The sequence below is a fragment of the Tympanuchus pallidicinctus genome, unplaced genomic scaffold (assembly GCF_026119805.1).
Source record: "Tympanuchus pallidicinctus isolate F22 unplaced genomic scaffold, pur_lepc_1.0 scaffold15, whole genome shotgun sequence".
Lineage (NCBI taxonomy): Eukaryota > Metazoa > Chordata > Aves > Galliformes > Phasianidae > Tympanuchus > Tympanuchus pallidicinctus.
The window spans coordinates 6633484-6659593 of NW_026294669.1; the positions used below are offsets into that span (position 1 = coordinate 6633484).

General features: G+C 35.7%; 1 protein-coding gene across 5 annotated transcripts in view; it reads right to left on the bottom strand.

The window, feature by feature from the left end:
• The window catches only part of MGAT5 (alpha-1,6-mannosylglycoprotein 6-beta-N-acetylglucosaminyltransferase), a 113722-nt gene that overhangs the window by 22791 nt on the left and 64821 nt on the right, over window positions 1-26110 (bottom strand). For all 5 annotated transcript variants that reach the window (XM_052674851.1, XM_052674850.1, XM_052674852.1 and 2 more), the window contains 7 exons: window positions 21797-21868; window positions 20447-20608; window positions 18734-18903; window positions 17690-17824; window positions 12617-12750; window positions 9132-9265; window positions 359-508 (listed from right to left, as the gene is read on the bottom strand). In XM_052674851.1, the coding sequence (XP_052530811.1) occupies window positions 359-508; window positions 9132-9265; window positions 12617-12750; window positions 17690-17824; window positions 18734-18903; window positions 20447-20608; window positions 21797-21868 (957 nt within the window). The remainder of the gene's footprint in view (window positions 1-358; window positions 509-9131; window positions 9266-12616; window positions 12751-17689; window positions 17825-18733; window positions 18904-20446; window positions 20609-21796; window positions 21869-26110) is intronic.

Genomic DNA, 26110 nt, shown 5'->3' on the forward strand with positions numbered 1-26110 from the left:
TATGGATCTAAAACAAAGTATTTTCTCAGCTGATAATCTCTTTGAGCTGAATACAACATTTGGGAAAATGAAACATGAATTTAGCCACGTTTTTCAAGCTCCTTGTTAAATGTATCCCCTAGATTGTCCCAATTTTCTAGTAATAGCTGTCAATCCAAAAAACACGGGCACAATCACAAATGTGTTATTAGCATATGGAAGAAAATTAAATCTCTTTTTTATTGGATCATTTATACTTCCAGTACTTTAAAATTAGGAGCACAGTTGCAGGAGGTGAAGTGCACTGTACTTCATGTACGTGATGCAGAGATACTGTCTGTCTTTACCTATTTTTGCTATTTCTCCTTGACAAACTTACCTTGGTTTCTCTCAGTAGAAACTGCAGATCCCGCCCACTGAGTATACCATGGTTTTTTACATAGCCAGGAATATAAATCGTGCTTGTCCCATGAACAGTTCCATGCACTTCCATATAGGTGTGAATAACATCCAGATAAGCCTTCTTGTCCTGTAATAGCAACAATAAAATATTTTGAGGCTTTACACATTTCAAACAGAGATCAAGATCAGATACCAAAATGACAGAAAGGGAAGAAGTTTCTCATTCTTACGTTTTCTTGCATGATTCCTCATACGATCACTCTTACATTTTCTCTACGACTCATATAATATCCGACCTTTCATTAAATTTTTAGTTTTCTTTATTAGTTTCCAAAAAAAATGCAGCTTTAATATTTGTAATATATGTAATAAATAAATACCAAGGTTCTATTAATTTCTAACTGGATAGAACATAGGTCACCAGGTAGTTGTACACTCAGCACTGCCTAAACAGTACTTGTCTTCAGATCATGAAAACAAAAAACAGTAAAAATCCCAAAACAAGAAAAACTACAAATGACTCATTGTGAAATATCAAATTGTTACTCTGATTTTCTTGGAGATGTAACAAAATAATTGTTCACATTCTTTGTGAAGAAAAGCTCAAATCTCACCTTATGAGCTATGCTCCTGCCAAATGATACATACTCTTACCTAAATGTGTAAAATCTGAGTCTCATGACATACCTGTAAATACTCCAATTACCTGAAGTTTAAGAAGCACTTTGGAAAACACCCAGAATAAATGGATTCATACTGTTGCATTAAACAAAATAAAAAGCCCACAAGAAAACAGTATACCATCCTCATTTGCTAACAAGAATTACTTTTAATTTTCAGTACCATATGTTTTTTTGAGTTTTAAAGACTGCTAGTATTCCAAAAGCAATTAGCTAAAGACTGTATTTACAGCCAGTATGCAGCAGAGATCAGAGAATTCCCCTCAATATTTGCACATAGTCTTAGTAATAACTCTAAAATTAGGCAACAAGTTTCTTAATTTCTTGGCAGCAAGACAGTGTTTAAGAAGTCTACTTCAAATCACTACTTTTGTCATGTAAATTCTGTGCTCCGTTCTTCACAGCCCTATGTGATAGCTGGCAACAATTTTACCAAAGTTCATTCAAAGGGCAAGTTAACTGGGAAAAACCTGTCTTTTCAATTCTTGGAGAAGCAATAAGGCATCAGGCCTGGATGAATGATCATCAATACTTCCTAGAACATCCTTCCTAAATGAACTGCTGATATACATTCAAATGCACAGGTTATTTAATGTCACGTAATGACCAGCTTCTTGCTTTTGCTACCTCTGCTGCTAGGACTGTATTTGATGAAGTGAACTGCCCATGTCATTACTGAATCACTCTGTACTGGTAGGTCGGCCAAGACTGCACCATTCAATGTCCTGTGTTAAGCATTATGTTAAATAGAATCATAGAATCATAGAATCACCAAGGTTAGAAGAGACCTAAAAGATCATCCAGTCCAACCGTTCACCTATTCCCAATAGCTCCTACTAAACCATGTCCCTCAACACAACATCCAGCCTTTCCTTGAACACCCCCAGGGTCGGTGACTCCACCACCTCCCTGGGCAGTCCGTTCCAGTGCCTGACCACCCTTTCTGAAATGTAATACTTCCTCATATCCAGCCTGAATCTCCCCTGCCGTAGCTTGAAGCCATTCCCCCTGGTCCTATCACTAATGACACGAGAGAAGAGGCCGACCCCCAGCTCATTACAAGCTCCCTTCAGGAAGTTATAGGCAAAATAGGCAACAAATGGAGACAAAGGGTTGCTATTATTTGTTAATTAATACAAAGCATTTTTTAAAAAATAAGCTTTTTGCTTTTATTTCAAATCTGAAAAGATGTTCCTCCCATTATTGGTAAAATAAAGTAACATCAACAGAAACTTAGAGAAGCACATTTTGTTCACATTTTGTTAAAAGAAAATCAATTCCAAAAGTTTGCATTCTTTCTTACACCTCAAGTCTTGGCTATTTTTGGAGTCAGAGAAGATAAATCTTCGATCTGAACTAGTTCTGCTGCCACCTTCTTCTTACCCATTATCTCATTTTCAAAGACTAACATAAAATGGACCGATACAATTGTCCTGTTTTCACCTCCTGCTTCTATATAATGACAATAAAAATCTAGAGGGTTTCTGAGAAACACCCGTGATGTCCATCACAGATTTTGCTGGAAACACTCTTTGATGCATATAATGGACATTGAATTCATCCTAAAAATATTTCCCAAATCACATGTTAATAACAAAGTAAATATTCCTACTGTGTTTATGTGCCACCTTCTATCCAAATTCCAGCAACTGCTTGCTACAAAACGAAGAATGCAGGGTTAAAGAAGGACACAAAAGAGTGGGCTTCCCTGCTGTATTTACAGATGCGCTTTTTGGGGAGTAGGGAAAGTCTTAAATGACAAAAATATTCTAAACACTTAGAACAATGAATTAGAAAATAAGAAAGCATAGGTATAGCCTTCAGAAATACAAGGACTGCAAGTAAATAAAGAAATGTGATGTGCAAACAAAATAAGAGCATTCCTTTCATTGTTAAACCACTTCCTGAGTTTGTTTGCTTGAGTATGGATTTAAATTTTCCTTAATCTTAAAAAAAATAGAAGTAAACTCCTGATTTTTACTCTACCTACAGGTAATTCAAAGAGGACCAAAGAAACACAGAGATTATGATCATGGGCTGCTGGCTAGTAAAGCAATATCAGACTGCTCTTCACAGTCTGGGTCAAGCTGCATTATTCACTATATTCACTCTCTGCAATGCAAAACTTAAGAGCATGAAAGATTTTGCATCAAAATAGAGCAAATTATTTCTCCTCAGAATCAAAATGGAAGGGTAGTGGTAACAAACAGTCACAAGTTCTTTCTGAAACAAGTTTTTAGCAGCTAAGATAAATTTGCCATTCAAGAACAGCGTATTTGTTGATTACTGAGTGAAGAACTGTCATTACCGTACATCAGTTATTTCCACCTACCTTCAAAGGCATTGTAAGGCCTTTCTCATCAAAGCAATCAAATGACAACAGGCTGAAAAGTCTTTCCATAAGAAAATGCTGGCAGCAAGGTGCAGCATGAAGGGCTGAAATTTTACGTTTGGCGCATCAAAATGTAAAAGCATTAATGCAACAAAAGTATATGGCAGAAACATGATGCATGAAGAACTCTGCTTTTTTCTTGTCATGATAAAGGACACCCACATATTACTTTGTGATACACTTGGTCAGTGTAAAGTTTTCATACATTTTTGCAATTTTAGACCATTTGAGTAACCTCACAGAACATCAGAAATTCAGCAAGGAACAAAACCAACCACCGCATGCACAGAACTGCAGGCTTATTACATTACACAAATCTTGATTCAGAGTCCCAAACCAGATGAAGGGGTTGAAAGTCCAAGCTGTAAAACAGGCCTATAACCAGTCCCATCTTCAAACAATGAAACAAGTCAGAACACAATTATTTTTTACACAAGTTGAGAAACATAATACAGAGAAGTAAGAATTACTGGAACAGTTCTTTGTGTATTTCCTAAGTGCATACTGTTAAGTCTCAAGGTTCAAACACCAGAGTGCTTATTTGCTAGAAGTCCAAGGTCAGCCAAAACCCAGTGGTATGTTCACAGTGCATAACTGAGCCTGATGCAAGCATAAGATGATTAAGAAGCTTTGAAAAAAAAAAAATCTTCATTTTTGCATAAGATCCAGATTAGACCATGCTTAGAAGATAGGTCTTAAGAGATCTCAAAAACTGGTCGAGGGATGCTTTATCAATAGGCAAGCAATCAGATAATTCCCTGGGTTGAAAAAAATCCGGAAAGAGAGAGAATATGTAAAGGAAGTATTACATAACCTTGCAGAGCTTTTGTGCTCCCTGAATGTCTGTTTATGAGCCTCTTGTTAGGCACTCACCTCAAATACCTGTACAAAACATACTCTGGCACGTACATAGATAGTATTTGTTTGCACATATATAGATACATATATATATATTTGCATAAGGAATGAATAAAGCACTTCAATAAACACCAGTATTTATCTATGTCACTGATCATTTCCTCCATTTATTCCATAAATTTTTTTTAAAATTACGTCATTATTTTTATCAGTGAGATTTTTAGAAGATTTGCCAATTTCATTGTTATCCAGTGCTTATTAATGCATAAACAAAGAATTTCCTGCTCTTTGAATGCAATTTCCAGAACTAACAATGTGAAGTACTTTTGCACTATAAGCACTGAAGCAGGAAAGTACAGGGGTACAAGAGAAATTAGCAAGTGAGACCACAGGAAGAGAAAGTTGTTATGTTGGTTTTTTAGCATCATTACTAGACAATGATGTGAATCGGTACTGTAACACCTGACTAGTTTATAGGGCAGCTGCAGGGATCTGAAAAAAAGTGAAGCTGATCACTGACTAAAATGCCAGTTTTATTTCAGCTTGCTAAGTGCCATAAAGGACGGTGCTCCTGGTGCCAGAGGCAGCAGCAAAGGATAGTTTTAAATGATAAAAAAGCTCACAGTGCTGCTGCAAATTTGAAGGACTAGAAAAATATACTACGAGGTAAATTTGTGAGTGCACTGAGCAGGTGAGAGAGAAAAGGTGAGAAGGATCTTTTCCCTTTCCCTTATGTTTCTTCTCACTCCAAAAATGAAATGAAACATTCATCCGAAGTATGTTGCTAAATCTGAAGCACAAAAAAAAACAATCAGAAGGAAGTGAAATGCAATGCTGCCAGCAGCAAAACACTGATCTTTGCTCATAATAGAAACATTCCCTAGAAGCGTAGTTTTTCCTGGCTTTGCCCCATCTTATTCTTCCCAATTCATCCAACATGGAATACAGCAGGGAAATTACACATGTCACATAGAGTTATAAAAGGGAAAGCTTTGTATGAATAGCCTTGGTTTTGTACTTTCCCAATAAAAACTGAAGTGTAAACATCTCCCACTTACAATTCTTCAAAACTTGCTCTGCAGACATTGCACACTTAGGAATACACACCTTGTCAAGGGGCATTAGCAACAAACATAAATTTGTCTTTCAACATAAAAACATTTTTAAAGCAACTTCAATGCACTGTAACACAATGTTTTACTAAAGCAATCATAATACAAATGTTAAGCTACATTTTTATGAGTATTTTCTCATTCAGGTCAAATTCTGCCCTCTCTCATGTCACCCTGCAAAACTAGAATTTAAAATGAATCTTGACTCTTCTTTCTACAATTGAGAGCCAAGTATTGGAAAATTATGATGGGAAATGCAGGAAGAACAAAAAAAACAGACCTATAGGAGCTAAGAATATGTGAAAGGCTTCAAGCATTCCCTTTTAATTGAAATGCTGTGTAATTAAACCCAATTTTGATAATGGAAGCTTATGTGTTTTACTCAGATTTTATTCATTCCTTCTACATCACTTAGACAGACAGAGGTCTCTCTTTATTCCTTAGTATTGCTAGAAATCCCAGATAAAAACTCTAACCTCTGTCTGCAAACATTCAAAACTTGGCAAGTGTTACCCATGATAGCTTATATATAGGGATAATCTTTAAAAATGCAAGGAAATTCTTCACGGCCTCCTATTTGTAATCCTCAACCCACTTAAATCTGATATATTTATCAGAAGGGAGTAAACAAGAAGACATTTCTTACAGTCTCTGCAGCACACATCCTTCTTGACCTCCAGCAAGACATATCTACGTTTCTGCACTGCAAAGTGGTACTAAGGCTACTGGTCTCAGGTCATAGCCTGTATATTTTTCATACATTTCTCTGTATCCATCAGTGCTGACAGAACAGGGGTCACTATATTCCTTTTTCCACTGCTTATCATTTTTGAATCAGAATTTAACCCCCTGAATGATGTGGCAAGACAGAACACTGTCTGCAAGCAATCCGCTACTCTTTAGCTACAATAACCTTGTTAGTTTATCAGTTTAAGCAGATGGTCTGAAATAGCCTCATCACCTCTGGTTATGCAGCAGAGCTAGGAATAGGAGGATTTCTAGCAAAGATGAAGTGACAACTAAATTGGGATCTTTCTTCTACAGGCTTAGCTAGATGCAAAGAAGGAGCTGCAACCATGGTTATATGATGGAATATTAGTATTTCTAGTCTCTCTCCCAGGGAAAAGAAAAAAAATGAACTCTGAGCTGACAATATAGTCTCCCTGGTTCCATTTCAATCCATTTGGTCTAAAATTAAGCAAGCTATTTGCTACTAATATTCCAAAAAAGCATTTCAATTTGGGAATCAGAACACTCTCCCCTTCACACTGTGCTTCTCTAATGACTGACCAGAACCAACAGTGACACAGTGGAGATTACACTTCTTGTTAATTGGCTTCATTCAGTATAAAGACAAGTAGCTGGACAAACAGATTAGTCTAGTTCAGTACAACCATGGCGGCAGATGAAAAGAGCACTGAACAAGGAAAATAAGGAAATGAGAAATAAGCAAATTACACAGACACAAGATTAATTCAAGCCCACTGCTGATGACAAGAATTGGATTTTGTCCATCCAAATAAGACATCCCACGCGGTCACCAATTCAAACCCTGTCTTCAGTGATTGCACTTCACGTACCAATGTGGGCATGACCACAGTTACAGTTAAGATGTGCTTGGTGTAACAAGCCATCAGGAAGCAGTTTAATATGGCCAAAAATTAAGTCCCACATTTTTGGAGAAACAAGGCAGGCAATACTAATTGAAATGGAGCAATGAGTTGGAAAGTAGCATTTCTAAAAAAACACGACGTGAGGATCTTGGACGATAATTAATCTGAACAAAAGTTACTAATGGTGAAGAGGATGTATATAATAATGCATACAATTTTTGTTTTTTGTTTTGGTGCTAGTAAAGGGCCCAAATGCCCTTTGCTAACATTCACGTTTCTAGAGGAATGTGAACAATATTGAAAAGGTTCAGAGAAAACAGATGTGTGAGAACTCTTAAGGCTTAGAAACCTCAGAGCTCTCAGCAGCTCAATACATGCACACAGGCTTTTCAAAAGATAACTATGGGTTTCCTTTACCTCAACCAATATAATGGGTAAATAAGAGCAATATCATCAATCCAGTAGTAAAGCCTACAACTGCTACTAAGACTGGAAATTACAGTCTACAAATTTGTACAGGAATAAAAATAAATCACAGTCATAAAGGAGAAGGCAATTAAGAAATTAATCAGAGGAAGTAGTAAGGTTTCCATTGTGTGCTATTTAAAACTCATTATAGGATGTTCTTTTCCAAAAAGCCATGTTCTTGCTTTAATCAGCTCATGAGTATCCTGTATGTCACACAGAATCTCAGACTAGACAATCACAAGTCTCCCCTCTGGGCAGATAATCTATTAATACATATTTCTGAATTAATGAAGACTGAGAAAGACATGTATGTCAGTGAAAAGAAATCCTCCACTAGTGACTAACCACATCTCATTCCTTAAATCCAGCTAATGCTCAACAGGTTGTTCTACTGATACAAAGTAGAAATCAGGTCAGAAAGCACAGGTAACTATTTACATGCAACTGAGAGACTGATAATGAGATCAGAAACTAAATGTGCAAGAGCTTCGGCCACAAGAGACTTGAATTTAAGGATCCTAGCTCTGCACTAGTACTGTGCAGGCAAAGCAGGCTGCAAATGGGAACACAGCAAGTCATTCTATAGCATGAGATCAAAAAGAATAACTGTCAGAGTATTTGTATGATACTAAGTAAAACTTCCTTTTAAAACACCGATTACATGGCTTAGGGCAATAAACCCATATATAAACCCAAAGGATTACAACTGAACATGCACAGCTAATATACATAATTTTCTCAGCACAAGAACTAAGAAGCATTCAGCTTTACCTTTTTTCTTCTGAACATCCTGGCAACATTTTCCCATTCATCTTAAGTTTCTGTTTTGTCTAGCAGTTATTAGACTGAATGTTAATTCTGTGGGTCAGAAAACTGCACAAGACTGATATTCTCATGCCAAGCAAGAGAAAAGGAAGGAAAATGTGAGAAACAGGTGTGCCCTCACTGTTCAGTCATTTAGTCCTATGTACAGCACAGTCTCTGTACCTATCAGTTCCATTTGCAATTGAAAAGACTTAAAATGTGAATTTTTTTTATGCAGCCCAATATATGATATTTGGTGAAAATACGACCAGATCTCAGTGTTGTTATTCTACAGTACTTCTCTGCAAGTGGGAGAGACACTGCAGTAATTACAACACTAAAGAAACGCAGATCTGACGTTACATAGAAATAAAATGAGGTTGCACACTTCTAGAGTCTTCAGTGAAATACCCTGACCAGTTCAAAATACAGCACACTTCTGGTTGTAGATATATAAAAATAAATCACAGAATGAAACGTTTGTATACAACAATGATTGAAGCTTACAAAGCTTTTTGGAACCTTTAATTTCCCATTGCTTCTAACAGCTACTGTATCTTCCAAAATTATTGTGATATTAAGTTTACAAAAAACTATTAATCCATTAGTAGGGTGTGCATAAATAACAATGGATCCATCTTAATCTAGACAGATACAAGTTTCTTCATCAGCAAGACTTCAAGATCTTCAATTCAATTCTCTAAATGCTGATTTTCAGACAAAGAACAGGTTCACAGAAAAGGAATACCTCTAAGTTGAGAGTTATGTCTTATTATATTGACCAAAATAAATTTACTCAGGCAAATGACTTCAGAAAACTCACCTTCCAGAAATTATCTACTTTGCCATAAACGAGAGATTGATTCTGCCTTTTGATGTCATTAATGTGTTTAATGTCACTGGAATTCAAATGCTGCTCTACCACAAATCCAAGGAAGCTGTTATCTGGAGTGTGAGCTGTAAGAAATGGAGCATATTCAGAATCTCTTTAAGTATTAGTTAATGTTATAAAAGCATTCATGTTGCCAAGAAAATAGGCATAAGGAACATAATATTCAACAAACTACTTCACATTCTCACTGAGAGATACATTAGCTTACCTTATTTCTGAGAATAGCTCCTACTAATTTTAAGTCCTTCTGCACATGTCTACTGAAGTAAGCAGCTATTTTCTGGCTCATTTCCTGTAATAAAATTTCTGCAGCTGGACCAAGGCCAATGATACTGACTTTTTTGTGTGTACTCAGCCTCATTTTACTATTAGAGATAAGAGAACCAGAAGGAATCCAGCTTGACAATCCCAAAGATACAATACCATGTGATTTGAAGGAACAAGGTATTTAAGCTCGTTAACAAAGCAGTATGCTGCTGTGATAAACCTTATTAAATTACTTGGGCTCACCTCCTATATTGAAAGAGTCAACATACATTCTATGTTAAGTATTAGCCTACACAGTCACACCACGCAAATCAGAATACAAGTTTCACTGCTTAATTCACTCAAATATATGTTATAAAATAAAAAAGGGACAACTGAAATGTCAAAACTTTTGTGTTAGTTGCAAAGGATATACAATTTACTCTTCATTTTTTATATTACTTTTAGTTTCATTGGTCTTTTTTCAGCAGTGACCTCCAGCAGCATTAGGCACTTTTCCTCCTATAAAGGTGAAGAATTGTAGGCTCATGGCAACTAAGTTAGTGGGCTTTTTTGTCTATTTTGTGGGCGGTGTTGCTGCTGGTGCTTTTGATTGTTTGTTTGTTGAAAAGGTGTTCAATTGCAGGGATGAACTACAGTGTTCAAAGCTTCTGGTAAGAATTCATCAGTACTGCACAACAACTACTGCAACATGTTGGTTTTTTGCACATATTTAAAAAGTGGCACAGCCTTACCTGCCTGCATAGAAATATAGCTGCAATAAATCCTAGGTTCTCTATAAGTCCCACCTTTTTCTATTAATTCAAGTTGACAACTTGTGAGCACATTTTGCACAACTTAAAAAACAAAACAAAACAAACAAACAAAAAACCAAAAAACAAAAAAAAAGAAGAAGAAAAAGAAAGACAGCTTCCAGACAGGTGTGACATATGCAATGTAAAACTCATAGACAAAGTTCTAGAAACAAATTCTATTGCAATTATGAAGTTTTACTTTTTGATTGCTGAAAATCAGCCAATGGGGTAACACAACAGAACAGAGAATCCATACACAGTGTACAATTCTCTGTTGTTATATTTAGTTTTTCACATGACAATTACTCTTTTTCTAACAAAACGCCTCAGCAACAGCTAGGCACTCACTTAGGCCCAAAGACTTTTTAGCATTTAGCAAAGTAAATGGCATGTGGCAAATATGCCTGAAAAGGAGCTTTTTTCTGTCCTTTCATATTTTTGGATAAGAGATCGCATTCAAAGGAGAGGCAAGGCAGAACACACTCAAAAGAAAAACCTCTGTTGAAGTTAGCACTTAGAACTGGTTTCACTGCCTTAAATATCGTTCACAGGAAGCATGCAGATGGATTTTTAAACAAGATCATGCAGTATTAGAAGTACTAATGGGGTTACTTTTCATAATAGAATTTAAATAGAAAACATAAGAATGGGAAAAAAAACACCCTCATGTTTCAGAAAAGCTTAGTGAACAGTCAAGCATGGTAATACACCAAAGATTTGAATACAGCTTGCTTGTTGCTCACTAATAATTTTCTGCCCTTATAATCAGAGTTCTCAAAACAGAATAGGAGTCTGGGAATCTTGGAAAGGCAACCAGGGTTTCAATCTGGCATAAAATCTTTACTGATGCATGATATGTATGCACTTTCAATCACAACCCAATAATGATGCTGCTATCTCTGCATCAGAGAACAAAATACAAAAATAAACTTTAAATATTGCAAAACATTTCTTTTTGGCACCTACTATAAAAAAAAAAAAAGCTCTAAATCCTTGACCAATCTATAATACTGCAATCACTCATGCTTCAGAAAGCACTTGCTTGCAATCTCTTTGCCATGTTTTATATAAAGGAAAAATAGCAGTTGTTTCCGGTATTAAAACCCAGAAATGCTTACTTACTGAAATTTCAATAGAGTCATACTCTTCAGAAAAACTGAAAAAACTGATTATGAAGTGCTCTGTTGCAAAGAATAGAATATAACAGTAGTCTAAGTTGCCTTACGTAACAGAGCTTTTCCCTAGGGAGCTGCACTTCTGCATTTCTTGGAGTGTGTCTGAGGAAGTGCACACAGCTGTACCACAAGTATTCATGCAAATGCTTTCCTCAACCACACCATCACCCTTGGTGTTCTCTTGAGCAGGATCTCACAGTCAAAGTTCCTAATAGTTGAACTACTCAAATACACACACTTGAGCCTTCGGCTCCTTTTCTATGTATGATATAGACCAATAATATTAACAAATCGTGTGGATATGGAACAAGCTCTGCTCATTAAAGTCCAGTCACTAATTCTGCAACCACTCCCAAGCCACATTTCCCTACTACGCCTTTTTCAGTTGGAACGCCTCTTCAAAGAATTTAACAAGACAGCTAAATTCCAAAGCATGCCAGATAGACAGCAGTGTGTACACTTCTGCTACGAAGAGCAGAAAAGTTTAAAAGATGTGACTAAGTCATCTAATTAGAAAGAACAGGACGTGCCTTGGCCATAGCCTCAGGGACCATCACCAAACTTTGGAAGTCAGGCTGATCCCTACCCAGGGCTTCTTTTTAGACTTGGGCTGAGAACTCCAGCATGTAACAGCACACACTTTCCTCTTTCCTAAGCCTCACATACCCTCAAGCTAGCCGGCAGTGGTGAATCTTTCTGCACCCTTCAGAGAGAACAAACTTAAATTGCTACTATTACATGCAAAAGAATGATCTTTTGAGCCTAGAACCGAGTACTGTTAAGTCAAGTCTCGTGATAGAGTAGGTCAGGTAATCATTTAATCCGATAAAATTTATATAGAATTCATAAGGAATTGTGCTGCTCAGTTGTATTTCTGCCATTTTCTCCTCACAACTGCATCAGCAGTACAGCCTATAACAATGCAAAAGACATTCACAGAAGAAAAAGCCAGCCACCACTTTCCACTGGTAGCTTGAGCAGGGAGTTCCCAATCTTTATTCATATTGATATATTTTTTTTCCTGCGCGTGAAAGTAGGGCAGAAAATTTTCACTTATGATTCTGCCTTTTATCTGCATTATATTAAGCCATAGAATTGTCTTCAATAATTCAAACATCCACCTCAATGATAGCATTTCATTATTAAGCTCCAAACTCTTCACAAAGCCAGGGATACTTACGGAACATTGTATAGAACTGCTGGGGATTAAGGTTCCACTTTCCCCATGGTGTTTTGTGGCCTTTAGACTGAGCATAATGGGCATGGTTAAATTCTGGTTCAGTTCCAAAAGAATCCAGAACTCTTAGCATACACCTACAACAACAAAAAAAGATTTTCTGTAGGTACACGTGCATATATATATATATACATATATATATATATATAAACATGTGTGCATATACACACACAGTTATAATTAAGAAGTGCTTTGTTTGTATTTGCAACTGAGAATAATTTATAAACTGAATGTACATTTCAATTTCAAACATTTCTGGTACATTCACAAAGACATTACAATCAGCAGGTTCAAGGATATTTCAGACATTCAAATAACAACCCTGGAGCTTGTTTTGGCTTTTTTTTTTCAGTTCTAACAAAATGAAGTCACGCTTGAACATCTAAGTAGAGCTTATGGGAATGTGACTATGGTCACCTACAATCCTTAGGCTCTGAAGTCGAATTTAGGCAGGAGAGGATTCTTCATCTATTTTCTAATGCTCTAATGCACTAGTACAAAACCAGTGCCAAGGGCCATGTGTCAAGATTAGACTAGTACTGTGTCTTTAGACAATTGTATTTAGTCTCCAGATTCTGACTTCTGGGTCAATTAAACCTACCAGGGAAGCACTGAAGACTGACTAATTTGCTGAAGACTTTCAGTGTGACAAAAAGTTTTATAAGAGAATGGCCTGAGACTTCTAAAGAAGTAATACAAAAGCCAGAAGTCTTCAACAGCTAGTTTACAACTGAAAGAAATCTTGGCATTGGATTACTAGAAGTCTAGATGAGAGATTTACACTCAGTTCTTTGCCAATTCCTTTGGCCAATTCCTTTAATTCCTTGAACAAAAATTAATCCAATTACGACTTGCTTTATTTAAAAAGAAAAAAGAGTCCACGGGACATGAAAGCCAGACAAAAAAATAATCTTAATATGAAGAAAACGGTGTGGAAACTTCAGATTCAAGAAGTTACATCTTGAAAATGCAGTCTGGTAAACCTTTGATAATGTTTAGACAGGAACTTTATTTGCAGCAGTTATTCTGACCATTAGGACCACTGGAAATGAATTCTATTACAGTGTTGACTCTCCCATTCTTCACCTTTCCAGTAACAAAATCTGTCAGATAGAGTTATACAGGCTGTGTAGCATTATGTGGCACGCTGCATTATGATATAGAGATATGAACACTCACTACAGCACATTATGTCACTAGGCTTGTGTATGGTGCAAACCAGAGCAGTAAAAGTCACTAGTAAAGCAGCTGCATTTCCAAGTCTTCAACATACAACTTATATATGTCCTAAGCCCATATAAAGAGAAAATACCCCAGTGTGACAGCAACTTATACACTGCCATATGGAATGACACTGTTGCATACAAGAGTACAAATGGGGCCAATTTACTTTGTTTGTTTTTAAATCTTCACTGAGATCTTTCAAGCAAAAAGCAAGTCAAAATATACAACAATTCACCAAGCAACAAAGCTGACAGATCAGTTTCTTTGCAGTGTTTTATGTCAACTGTTCTCAATGAAAATATTTTACAATGGTAGCAATTATCTCTGCATTATACAAAATACTCCAGAAGAATAACAAAAAAAAACTTCTGCAGTGATGACTCACTGAGTAATAAAAGCCCTCTTATTTCTTGGCAAGCCTTGAAACAGAATTCTTACTGAATGTACAGCAAATGGACAGGTACACGAGTGCAGAGAAAAAAGATAGTGAGTGAGAGCTAATGAAAAACTGCAATACTATTGGAGTTTGCCTAATCATACATGTAAGGAGCAAGGCATTGCAAGCCATCAACTCAAAGTGCTTTGTTTCCTCCCTTTCTCTTATATTCGGATGTAAGATATATGAGCACTAATATACAGTGATTAAGTGTAACTATGTCCAAGACAAACAGGGATTCTCAAGTAATAGTGTGAGAACTGCAGTGCAATGGATAATAAGCTCAACAAGGAAGCAGAGAAAACAAAATCTGTGTTTACAGTGTTAGAGTGTGGAGAAAATCTGAAAGACAAGAAAGATCACAGCGAAAATGATTGGTGTCAGACTGATTAAGCTATTCAGGGGCACGATTGGTTGACTCACAGCAGATTAAAAACCAAGCTGTCACACGTCTCCTCTTTACAAATACTAAGCTGAACTATTTTTTAGATTTCACAAAGATAATGCTGGAAATACTGAGAACTAGTGTATTTTATAGTATGACATTTCTCTCACACCTAAAAACTGGAAAGCAAGGGATACATCACTATCAGAGAGCAGAGCATTGTCTTTTGACACACGGAGTATTTTACAATGACTGTGCCAGAAAGCGCTCTTCTTATCTACAAAAGACTTCTACAAACCATAGATGAGTTCTAAACAGAGGATAGGTAGATAGCAAACAGAAATATCGACATTAACATCTTTCTTCTGTCACTGATGTAAACACATTTTGGATTTATAAACAAAAACAAAACAACACAAAAGCAATGAGCTGCACTACTCAAACTATAATAAGATACTAATTTTTATGTTACTTCCTTGCACATAAACTTCATTTAAATATCCAGGCTTGAAAACTGAAAAACACTGCCATATCTAGGCATTCTTCTGCTTGAATATAATGCACACTCAAAAAATGAGATCACTTTTGATATATTCATGCTACTTACAGCACAATTATGCCACAAATAAAACACGTACTATGTGTTAGAGAGGTGTTGGTGTTACAGACCTCAAAAGCACAAAGCAGTATTTCAGTTGCTCAGAAGCTCAGAAACACTTCTCAGAGCAGGTCATTCTTCTGAGCTAGTAGTTCTAAGAACCTGATTTCAGATTGCCAAAACCTTCTTCAGGGCTCAAGCCCTCACAAAGATTACATGTAGTACTTCCATGAAAGGGCTGTAGGCAGAAGTTTATTCTTCCACTCTATTTCAACCAGAAGTGAATAACAAACTTTCATTTACTTATAGTTGAGTCTGGTCTGCACAAAACAGACTGAGCTGACCAGCAGGTCTGGTGAAAAACAGATCTTCTGGCCTGAAGCAGAACATTTCTTTCAAGATAAGGGAACAGTTTCTGGTATCATTACATACTAATAAGTGAAGAAACAAAGTATGTAAAGAACAAGGGATTTAAGACAGTTACATGTATGATAACATTTACTTTACTGGAGTGAACTTAACGCAAACATGTAAATAAGGTCTTTTATACCAGACTTAACTCCCTCAACTTGAAAAATATTATTATTATTGCTACAAACTTTATGAGGTAACTTACAATGCTGAAAAAAAAAAGTTTGCAATAGGATTCTTAAAAAGGAGATAGCTTGCTTGAAACTGAATTAATTCATCTGCTCTAATCAATTCTGGTAGTCTCTGGGAAATAATTTAGTCTCCAGAACTATGGGGGAACAAGCAGGAACAAGAAGTTTGCAACAAATCAGATCAAGAAAGACACTTAAGTATAACTGTATGAAAGAATGGCTGTGGTATTTTTGGCAAAAAAAAATCACTTAAGAAGGATAAATACAGGTGATCTGTTTTTCAGCAACAGTGTAAACTAGATGAGCTCCTATTCAATCCTCTGATACTCAGTGCTGCAGAAGAGCAATTAAGTGATTTAATTTTCATCTTCAAAACCATATGAAAAACTCATATGCTACCTAAGATATTTATTTACAATTAAATTTAATTCTACTCTGCTTAAACAGAGCATTCAGTCATTACCACATATTGGGAATCAATGAAAAACAGACTGACTGTTTCATGAATGATTAAATCTTTAGCAAACAACAAAAACTGAAGAGCTAAGGTGATAATCTCAACATCATGGCATATCTTCATATCTTTGCTACAGAATATGCCATATAGGAAATTAAAAAAAAAAATAGAAGAAACTTTTTCAATTTATACACATGGTTTTCTATCCTGACCACAACACTGTAATATTACCATTTAATGACAATTACATCTGGCAGACAGACAACCAACTGTAGCTCAGTGGAAAATGAGATTAGCTTTATTAGTAGACTCCTAGAAACCAGAATATCCATTTACTGCTCCGCTTCAAAAAAGAGATTAGGAGTAATCTAATCTGCAGTGTTGATCACAGTACTCTCCTTTAAAATTATGCTGAAAAGACACAAGGCTCTAGCAAATCCTGAGGCAGAAAGAAAACAATTCTTCCTTCAGAGAACACCTTTCAGTAGCATTTATCAAGTAGGATTTACTGGACTTTATGGATCATAAAAACAGCTAATTCAACTAGGAATTAAAACTTTAAAGTCAGTAATTTAGAGTTGGTTTTATTTCATGCTGACATAATATCAAAGCAACACAAATGAAGCTTACTGATTTCAAGTTACTCACAGAAGTAAATGTGGTTCTGTAACTGCAGACAATAAGACCATACTAAGTAATTTCTTATGACCACCATCTTCCATTCCTAATGCTATTAGATTATGGAAACATCAGTAAGTACTGTTACTAGAAGGTTTATTCCTTAAATCTATCCCTGAAGACAATTCTCTCCTCAACAATTTTGGGGATGAGACAGAAATACTAAACTGTGGTTGAGCAATAAATTCTGAATAGTTAAATCTTTGCAATCATCAATCCAGTATACTTACAAACACTGACAAGGAAAACATGCTTGGGTTAGCCAACCAACAACAAAATTCAATCATCTTTCAGTCATTACGGGACAAAAGTCGAGGGTGTTGGTATAAAGAAGAGAGGGTAAGAAAAGATGATTGCTCTGCAACATGATATAATGCACAGAGATGAAAAATGTTTCAGTCTACTTCAAGTATTCCAGACTTGCTTGGGAGAAGTGGTAAAGGGGGTATGCAACAAAGAAGTAACAGCTCCTTTATTCCAAAGAGTGAAGGGCAACAGAGAACTACATTTTTACTTTTAAATAATTTCCAATTCATGAAAATGTACTCACATCAGTATTTTGATATATTTTGATATGTTATTCAATAGAAGCTCTTTAACAAAGCAGTTAAGAGGTCAACTAACTATGATACTTACTGGTAATGCACCCATGATGGTCCAAGTGTTTTCTTAAACTGAGTGAGTCCCACTATATCAATGTAGATGAGTTCTACAACTTTATCTCCCTGGGTAGGGCAGCCAGATCTGTTACCTACAACCTTCTTCATAATTCTAAACGAAAAGAGAAGGAACACGGAAAAGTATTACTTTCAGAACTACCTTGATTTCATGCTATTTTATTATTTACACAGATAATTCATCTTTCCAAAAAAGCCAGTCTTTCCCTATACAAAACATTAGCTATGTAACTATATTTAAGTACCCAAGATCCTCAACATTCACTGAAGAGCTGTTTATACATCAGTAAGTTGCTAATTTTTGCTAAAAGACTCTTTACTTTTTTTTTAAAAAAAAAAAAAAAAAAAAAAAAGTAATATGGTCAGAATGTTTAAAAATTGTGTGTTTTGAAAGTGATGGAAAATAATTTCAGACTTCCGTTGACAGCTCTATGGTGTAAGAGCTAAAAATGATGCTGTTATATTTATTATAAAAAATCTGAAAAGCCACAGAAAAGGTGTACGTTCTCAAGATTAAAACAGATTAATTATGCTTAATGCTGTCTAATGCACAGCAAAAGAAAGATAAGTGAGGCAGCAATTTGACCTAACATAAGCAATTAACTATAAAAAATATTTTAAAGTATTAAAACCTTTATTTTAAAAATCAGATACTGATTGAATAATAGTATAAACTGAAGAAGAGGACATAGAATTAGGTTAAAACTTCTTACTGCAGCTGGTTAAAGCACCTGGGATGTTAAAGAATAAGCTGCTTAGTTTAAATTTTACAACATTCACTTATGAAGTCTCAGGAGCCTGAAGCTACAATGAAAACACATTATCTTTTTCATAGCACATATATTTAACTCATGAAAACAATCTTGTCTGTTTAGTGAATTATCACTTTCATTTTATCCTTCAAGAAATTATATGCTCTGCTAATAGAAGCTTCAAATGTTTACAGTTTCCCTTTTTTTTCCCCTTTGTATTTCCATTTCAAAATTGAAAGTAATCTCCTTACTCCTTGAGCTCTGCCAGTGAAGCTGAAATCCTGATATCATGGCCCAGTAAGTAGAGAGATGTAATTAAATCACTCCATTGGACTAATTCACCAAGCGGGCCACCACTAAACGCATTCTCAGCAATCTTGAATCCGGACTCTTTTGTCAAAAGCCCAAGGTGAACAAGAATCTGGAAAGAAAAGTTGTACATTCCTTAATGACATTAAACATGCAGATAACATACTTCACAGCACTTTCTCTTTAATTCCAACCATCTACAGACAGAAAAAAAGAAACAAAAAGAAACACGAAGCCAAAACAAAACCCAACAATCAACAACAGCAATCCAACACCTCCACCTTAATCAGAGACCTTGTAAATAACTTAATTCATAATTTATCTTTAGTAACTGTAAGAATGTTACCATATTACTTGCATTATTATGTGCCAGCAGATCAGTAATAACACTCCAAATTCGATATTATTCACAAAATTATCTGTATTCTGATACACTTATGCAATAAGACAGTTTAGTTCATGTTGTTGTGAGCAAGCCATTAAAAGCTAGGAAAGACTTCACAAGAGTGACACTGGAGGAGAGTTTTCTCTGCAGCTCCTTGAAATTTGTGCTTAACTTTCTAAGTAAGCTCAGCTTGGTTCCAAACACTTCAACACTTCACTATGTCTCTGGACTGTTATTTGAGTGTTGGTACATATAGTGCCAAGCACAAAGCCCCCTGACATCAAAACACCTCTCCTTCACTCTTTAATGTAACATCCATAAAAACATTTTGCTCCAATCCAGAATTGGTCAAATTAACATGAAGTCATCATGTGTTTTGCAGAGCAACCTTAAAGAGCTTTTAAAAGCATAGAATAAGCACTAGAACATCCCCATCAAAGCTGCCTGAACAAGAAAGTACTGCTTCTGTTTCTTTTTATGCATTCTGAGATGCTATATTTCTTTACTAAGCAGGCTGGATTGCTGCTTGAAGTGAGCAAAGCATTGACAGAGGGTGAGCCTTCTCAAGGACTGTGGCATGTGACAAATCTGAGAACCACAACACGGAGTCTGTATTTCACGCAGGAACTGTGAACCTCAAGCAAGGAGCCAACCTGTGGTAGGATCATGACTGCCTCTCAGGGTTGGCTCCAGTCAGCATAGGGCAGGAAGGGAAATTATTGTGTTTATAACTGTTGGCTTTATTTTAACTAGTTGAGGTAAATAAGAAATAAAACTTAAAAATGAAAACAAAATAGAAACTTTGATTTCAAGAGTATTACAGACTTTAACCTGGACTCACTAGAGGTCAAAACAGATCCAGTCAAAAGCTGTGATCAACTCAAAGTCTCCTCCAATCCAAAACAAAGATGCCATTTAAAATGCTGCACAACTGTTGTTTTCCACAGGTATCTAAAACATTCCTGTGTAATCCGTTTCTGTTAAATTCACAGTTCCTCTCTTTGGAACCTTCCATATAGTTTTTCTTCAAGTTAAGATTAAAGAGATGAGAAAATTTTTTCAATGGCTACCTTACTAAATGTTTATAAAACTATGTGTAAACCACCAATGGAAAAATAATTAAAAAAAAATAAAATACCCTTTGAAAAGGGATCGACACGAACCTCTTAGACATATTTGATCTTTCTACACCAAAGTCGCTTTTGGAAAAGTAGTTTAAAAGCAGGCTAAATGATTGCAAGTGTCAGGAGTAAGAAATGTTTTAACTTGCCTTCTTTCGTTTTCTATTCTCCAAATTTTGTTTTTCTGCAAGTGATTTAATTGCTTCGATCCAGGTATCAGCCATTCGTCGGATACGTAACGTCATCCATCTGAATTCCTCATGCCTCGACATCATTTTGTAGAGAGGATCAAAGTTGATACGAATTTCAGCCTTCAATAAAAATGTTAAAAAAAAAACCATACAAAAAAAATACTAATGTTATTCTTCAAACTGTGGACCTTCCAGAAGTGATGAAAATTCCCAAACATGAATTCTGAGCTTTACGTTACTTGTTGTTAAAGAGCAGAATGTTAGAAAAAGGTATACTAATTATGTTGAAGCAAAGCTGAGATTCTAGTTCAAATATTTAAAATATCTTTATTTAAATAGATGTTTCTAAGCCATGTAAAGTAATTATTTTTATTAGTAGTACTTAGTTGCCTTTGAATACATTTGTGGTGTTTCAGAGTGTATCTATTTCTGCAATACAAGAGCTGGTGTTTTTCCTGTGTTTGCACAATGAGGTTAAAGCATCTTTAGGACAAAATACTAATTCAGAAAGTTACACTGAAGATTCAGTTATGTTATGGATCTTCAAAATGCAAGGAAGTATCTGACGATATCATTAAAGCACAAACTTTACTACAGTAATGCAGTACTACAGTAATGCAGTACTACAGTAATGCTTCAATTACTACAGTAATACTTTAAAAGGAAATACTAGTTTTCAAGCTAAATTGCTAAATCAATCTAAAACCAATTGGTTTTTAGACCATATTTCAACCTATATCTACATTTCATAATCAATGGTCACACACAGCTCAGCACTTTTTAAAAATACTTAAGTGCTACATAATTAGACAAAAAGAATTTAAAAACTCAAGAATATACAAAGTTGTTTCCAACAGAAAAAAAATCAAAATGTTACAAAACCGAAATTGACATAAGGCTCTTCTGTTACAGTATTGTTTTATATAAATCTCAGATTTATGGGACAGCAAAAATGGGCAGTTTCACAGATGTGTAAAGGAGCAATGGTGGACGTGACGATATGGGCTGCTTACTACTAATGAAGAGTCTATTGGAGCTGTATCTTTGTGCACAGTGCTTCATAACCTAAAGTATGTAAATGCTTTTAGAGAAAATCTACCACCAAGACTGCAGCATGATTGAAGAAAGTACATGATGAGCCATATACGCAAACGTGTACATATATGTAGTCAAACATTCTTCCCTTCAGCTTTCCGGAACTGAGGAACAGCAATGGTAAATTCTAGTCTCATTAGCATTTCTGTGAAACAAGATTCCAGAATCTTTTGCAGGAACAACAATACTGAACTGTTTTAATGTTTTTCTTACCACTGTCTTTTGATCAGTTTCTTCATTAGGATTTTTTGCTCTCCAAGGTAAACGAGGACACCAATTTTCAACCTGTAAAACAATCAAATACATCATTCAGCTCTACTTTCAGCTCACTTATCCAGCTCTGACTGCCTTTATATTACACTTCCCTGCAGTTTGAATAAGACATCAGCTGATCAGTAAGTCACTGCAAGGTAAAAACGCCTTTTGTTATCTGTCTTTCAAAATGGCTTTCTGAAATTCATCACTTTTAACCTTGCAACAACCAAAAATAGCACTTAGTCATTAGTTCATAATAATGACTGCATGAGAGAAGACTCAAGTCAGAGGTCAGCTGTTAATTGCTCTAAATGAGGTTTGTCTGAATAGTTTCTAAATGTTTCATAAAGCACTAAGTTTTTTATGCTTCTAGAACTTCAAAACTATATTTTTTAACATTTTGCTGTCTCCCTAGGATATGTTTACAAAAAAAAAAAAAAGATTGATAAAAACAAGGAACAATGCTCTGCCTTGTAGTAGAATAGGCAATGTTTTTGAAAAGATGAATTAGAAAAATTCCTAATTGTTATTAATGTAATAATAACACAAATATTAATAGCCATAATTCTGATAGAAACAAGCAATGCAAATGCAGTACTTCCATCACCTCTTCTAGAAAAAAAACCCTCTACAACAGCTACTGGTAGGAAAAAAACAGCAAATGGAAGATAGCCACCAAAAGTGCCTGTGCTATCTCTAGAATTGTCACTTGTCCTACTCAATCTGCATTATCCACGTGAAATGATCTGTCCCTTTATTTCTGTGAAGAAAGAATCTCACTGTTGGAAACAAACCCATGAAAGCAAAACAGAAGCATAACTTTATTGTTAAATGGCAAAACCAAAGTTTATATGCCAGCTAGAATACCCCATCACGAATGGTTAAATTCACAACTTGCAGAGAATCAGAAATCAGTGTTACTCATAAGGGGCCCTCCAGTCACAGACCTGTCAAAACACCATTTTAGCTTAATCATGCTGCAATAAGCCTGAAGTATTAAAGATTAAGGGCTTAAGATTGTACTGAATGATTGCCTAGAAGAGCAATTACACGAAAATAATAAATTAACAGGCATCATAACCTCATTAAAAAGAAGAAACATAGCAAGGTTAAGTTCCTCGGACAAATTATATAAAAGCCTTAATTTGAATGTTACAACTTAATCTACTCAATATATTTAATGCAACATTTGATAGCAATGACCTGATCAACTTGGTTTGAAATTCCTGATTACTCACTGGTCTCCAGCTCTGCAAAAGCTGTAGAACTTGTAGCAATTAAGAATCCTAAAGCAAGTTGCGAAATACTGGTAGAAAGGAGTTGCAAGCTCCAAATTAAAAATCATGCATGGTCCAATCTCTCTTTCTCTCTGTATGAGTAATCTCGAATTTTTCCTATCATTAAAATTGATCTAGCAGTCAAGACATTTCAAGTACAATTGCATGTGCTCTTTTTCTGGCTTATATATTTCATGCTGCACCATCACAGATCTAAGAAAACTGAAGTTTCCAAGCTGAGAATTTGACTGAGAAACAAACAGTACGTCTGTGCTTTTAGAAATATTCCACTGTCCTTCTAATTTAAATTGCAGTAATTCTGTTCACAGAAGCACTTCAGAAGTAACTATAAAGAATGTGGTTGGTCTAGTATTCATTTTTTTCTTATGGATACTTAAGGAATTCCTTTTCTCATTTTTGAAATAAGAAAGAACAGCTTAACTCATCACCAGATTTTTAACACATGCTCTTCAAAGTCTGCCTGTTTTCTAATTTCAGCGCTGATAAAAGCGGAAGGAAGAACACGCAGGCATTCTCATAGAAAAAGAAAAGGACTGTGCTTATTTTTGTGGGCTAGTGGCTCATGAACAAGCTTTGGATGTTAAGATGGTCAGTAAAGATCACAGGCATGCATGCATCCAGAGAGAATATTTTATGATGATGGAACCAGCCAAAACACCGTTCCATTCTTCAGAACATGAGTTAATTTTACAGATAATTAAAAAGTACTGGAAATTAATATGTCATGGTTTGAGGAGAAACAAAAAGGAAAATCAGATCATGATTAGAGTGATAGCAAGAAGTCATAAAACTCAAAACTCAGTAGTGAAGCTCATACAACAGAAGTCACTTGTAGAACAGATATTATCATTTCTTTGCTGACTTCTCTTGCCTCATGTGATACTTAATGAATCAAACTGAGCACTTCGGCATTTCCTGATCAAAACACAGTTTCTCATTTTTAATCCCATGATCTACTCCTAATTGCAGCTCTAATTGCTGGAGCTACAGTTTCATGAGAACTTCACATGACCTAGAAAACAAGCATCTTTTTCTCTTTCTTTTTTTCCATTAAATAAAGAACCAAGTATTGTCAATTCAAGTAATGACTTAAGGGTTTTTCACACAGAACACCACAAGGACTTCTATACCTAAACACGAAACCTAGAGTGGTTAAGTAATTTTCCTGGTTGCCTTGCATGACTAAACATGGCCCATAAAAGTACTCATTTCTCAACAAGGCTCACAGTTGCTCTTTTCTCAGCTTCACATGTTAACTACTGCCATGTTAACTTTTTTTGTACACAAAGATAAGTGCTACATTTAAAGAAAAAATGCAAGAAGATGCTCATGAAACAATCTTTCTGCCAGCAAATACCAGTGAAAATTGAATGCTATTTACTCCAGATTTATTGACATAACACAAGTGCATCCTAGGCTTCATTATATTGAGTACTAATTTCTAACTACAGATGTGGTGATTAAGAAAGGTGAGGAATTACTAACCAGTTCAGATTAGCTTGAGGATCTCCTTGGCTTTCAATCTCCTTATTGCAGTAAGTAACCACTGACAGTATTACAGTATGCTCTTTGAAAAGATGCCATGCTTGGAACTTGCTTCTCCCTCCCTTGATCCCCTAATACTCATAGGAAGTTGCTCTGCTAGATCTGGTGATCACCTTTCATTGAAACTATTAGGGAAATGGTGGGATATAGTGGGAAGGTGGGGGGCTGAATTAAGGACTTGTGCTGCACAACATTTCCTGGAAGCTGATACAGTGGGAAAAGAAAAATACTGCCTTGATTAATTTCATACTATATTGCTAACTAACAACAAAAAGTGTGTGGGAAATGCAACAGCATTAAAGTATATCTTGTCATTGACCAAGAAGCTTTTTGATTATATCACATGCACAATGGAAAAAGTGCATGTGGATAAAGACATACAAATACACATATGTATATATATGACTATAAATAGCACGAAGTTACAGTAAATGTCTAAGGCTTCATTATGAAGTCAGAAATATGGTATTGTGCCACACTGTTACAGAAGTTATCCTTGTCATTATATCACTGGTGTGCATAGATGAAACCTCCATTAGAAGTGTATAAATACTAAAAGCTTTGTATTTGTTTAGGTACAGATGATCACATGGCCAAAAGCCAGAAGTTTGAGCAAGATGGAGGGCAGCAAAATGTATTTAGATCTTATTCTTCAGCTTACTTATGTATTTTATTTGATTTTTTAAGGGAAAAAAAAAAAAAAGTATAAACTAAGCTGCAAAGAGGGAACTGGGACTTTTCTCCCCACTTTCCAGGGCTGTTTCTCTCACAGGGTTTGCAGCAGTTCTTTTTCCATGTTATTCTCTCCATAGCAACCAACTGCTACACTGCAATACACATGATTTGATAGGAAGGATGTGGTATCAGAATACAGAACAGAAGTTAAAGAAGATTGTTGGGAAACAGCAACTGCAGATTCAAAGACTGCCCTTTTTTACATGAGTGACAAGCTATTACTCAGATCAGAGTGTATTTATTTTTCTTGTGTCATATTTATGAATAAGAACAGCTCTGTCTCCTGTAACTAGTGTTGAAGCCCAATCAAATGCACTGATTAATCTCTTGAGCATGATCTAAGTTTAAGTCCACCAGAGAAGACCAGCATTTCCTGCCTGTTCTGGCATCACAGCACTCTCTATAGCACATGTAGATAGCTCCATAAAATTAGGATGGATGGTACTTTAGAAGCCCAAAATTTAAGTGGAACACAATTGTGTAGATTGGTGAAGTGTTCTGAACTTAAGCTGTCCTACATTTCCTCTAGCCCCCCATCCTAGACAATCCACTTTCAAAGTGAATTTACCTTCATATAGTATGCTGATAAGTAAGCTAGCACCAAGAGAAAACCACTTCCCCAAACAAACCTAGGAAATCAGAAAAAAATGTGTTTCATAAAGCCTTTGCAGCTTCTATCTGTACCAATAATTTT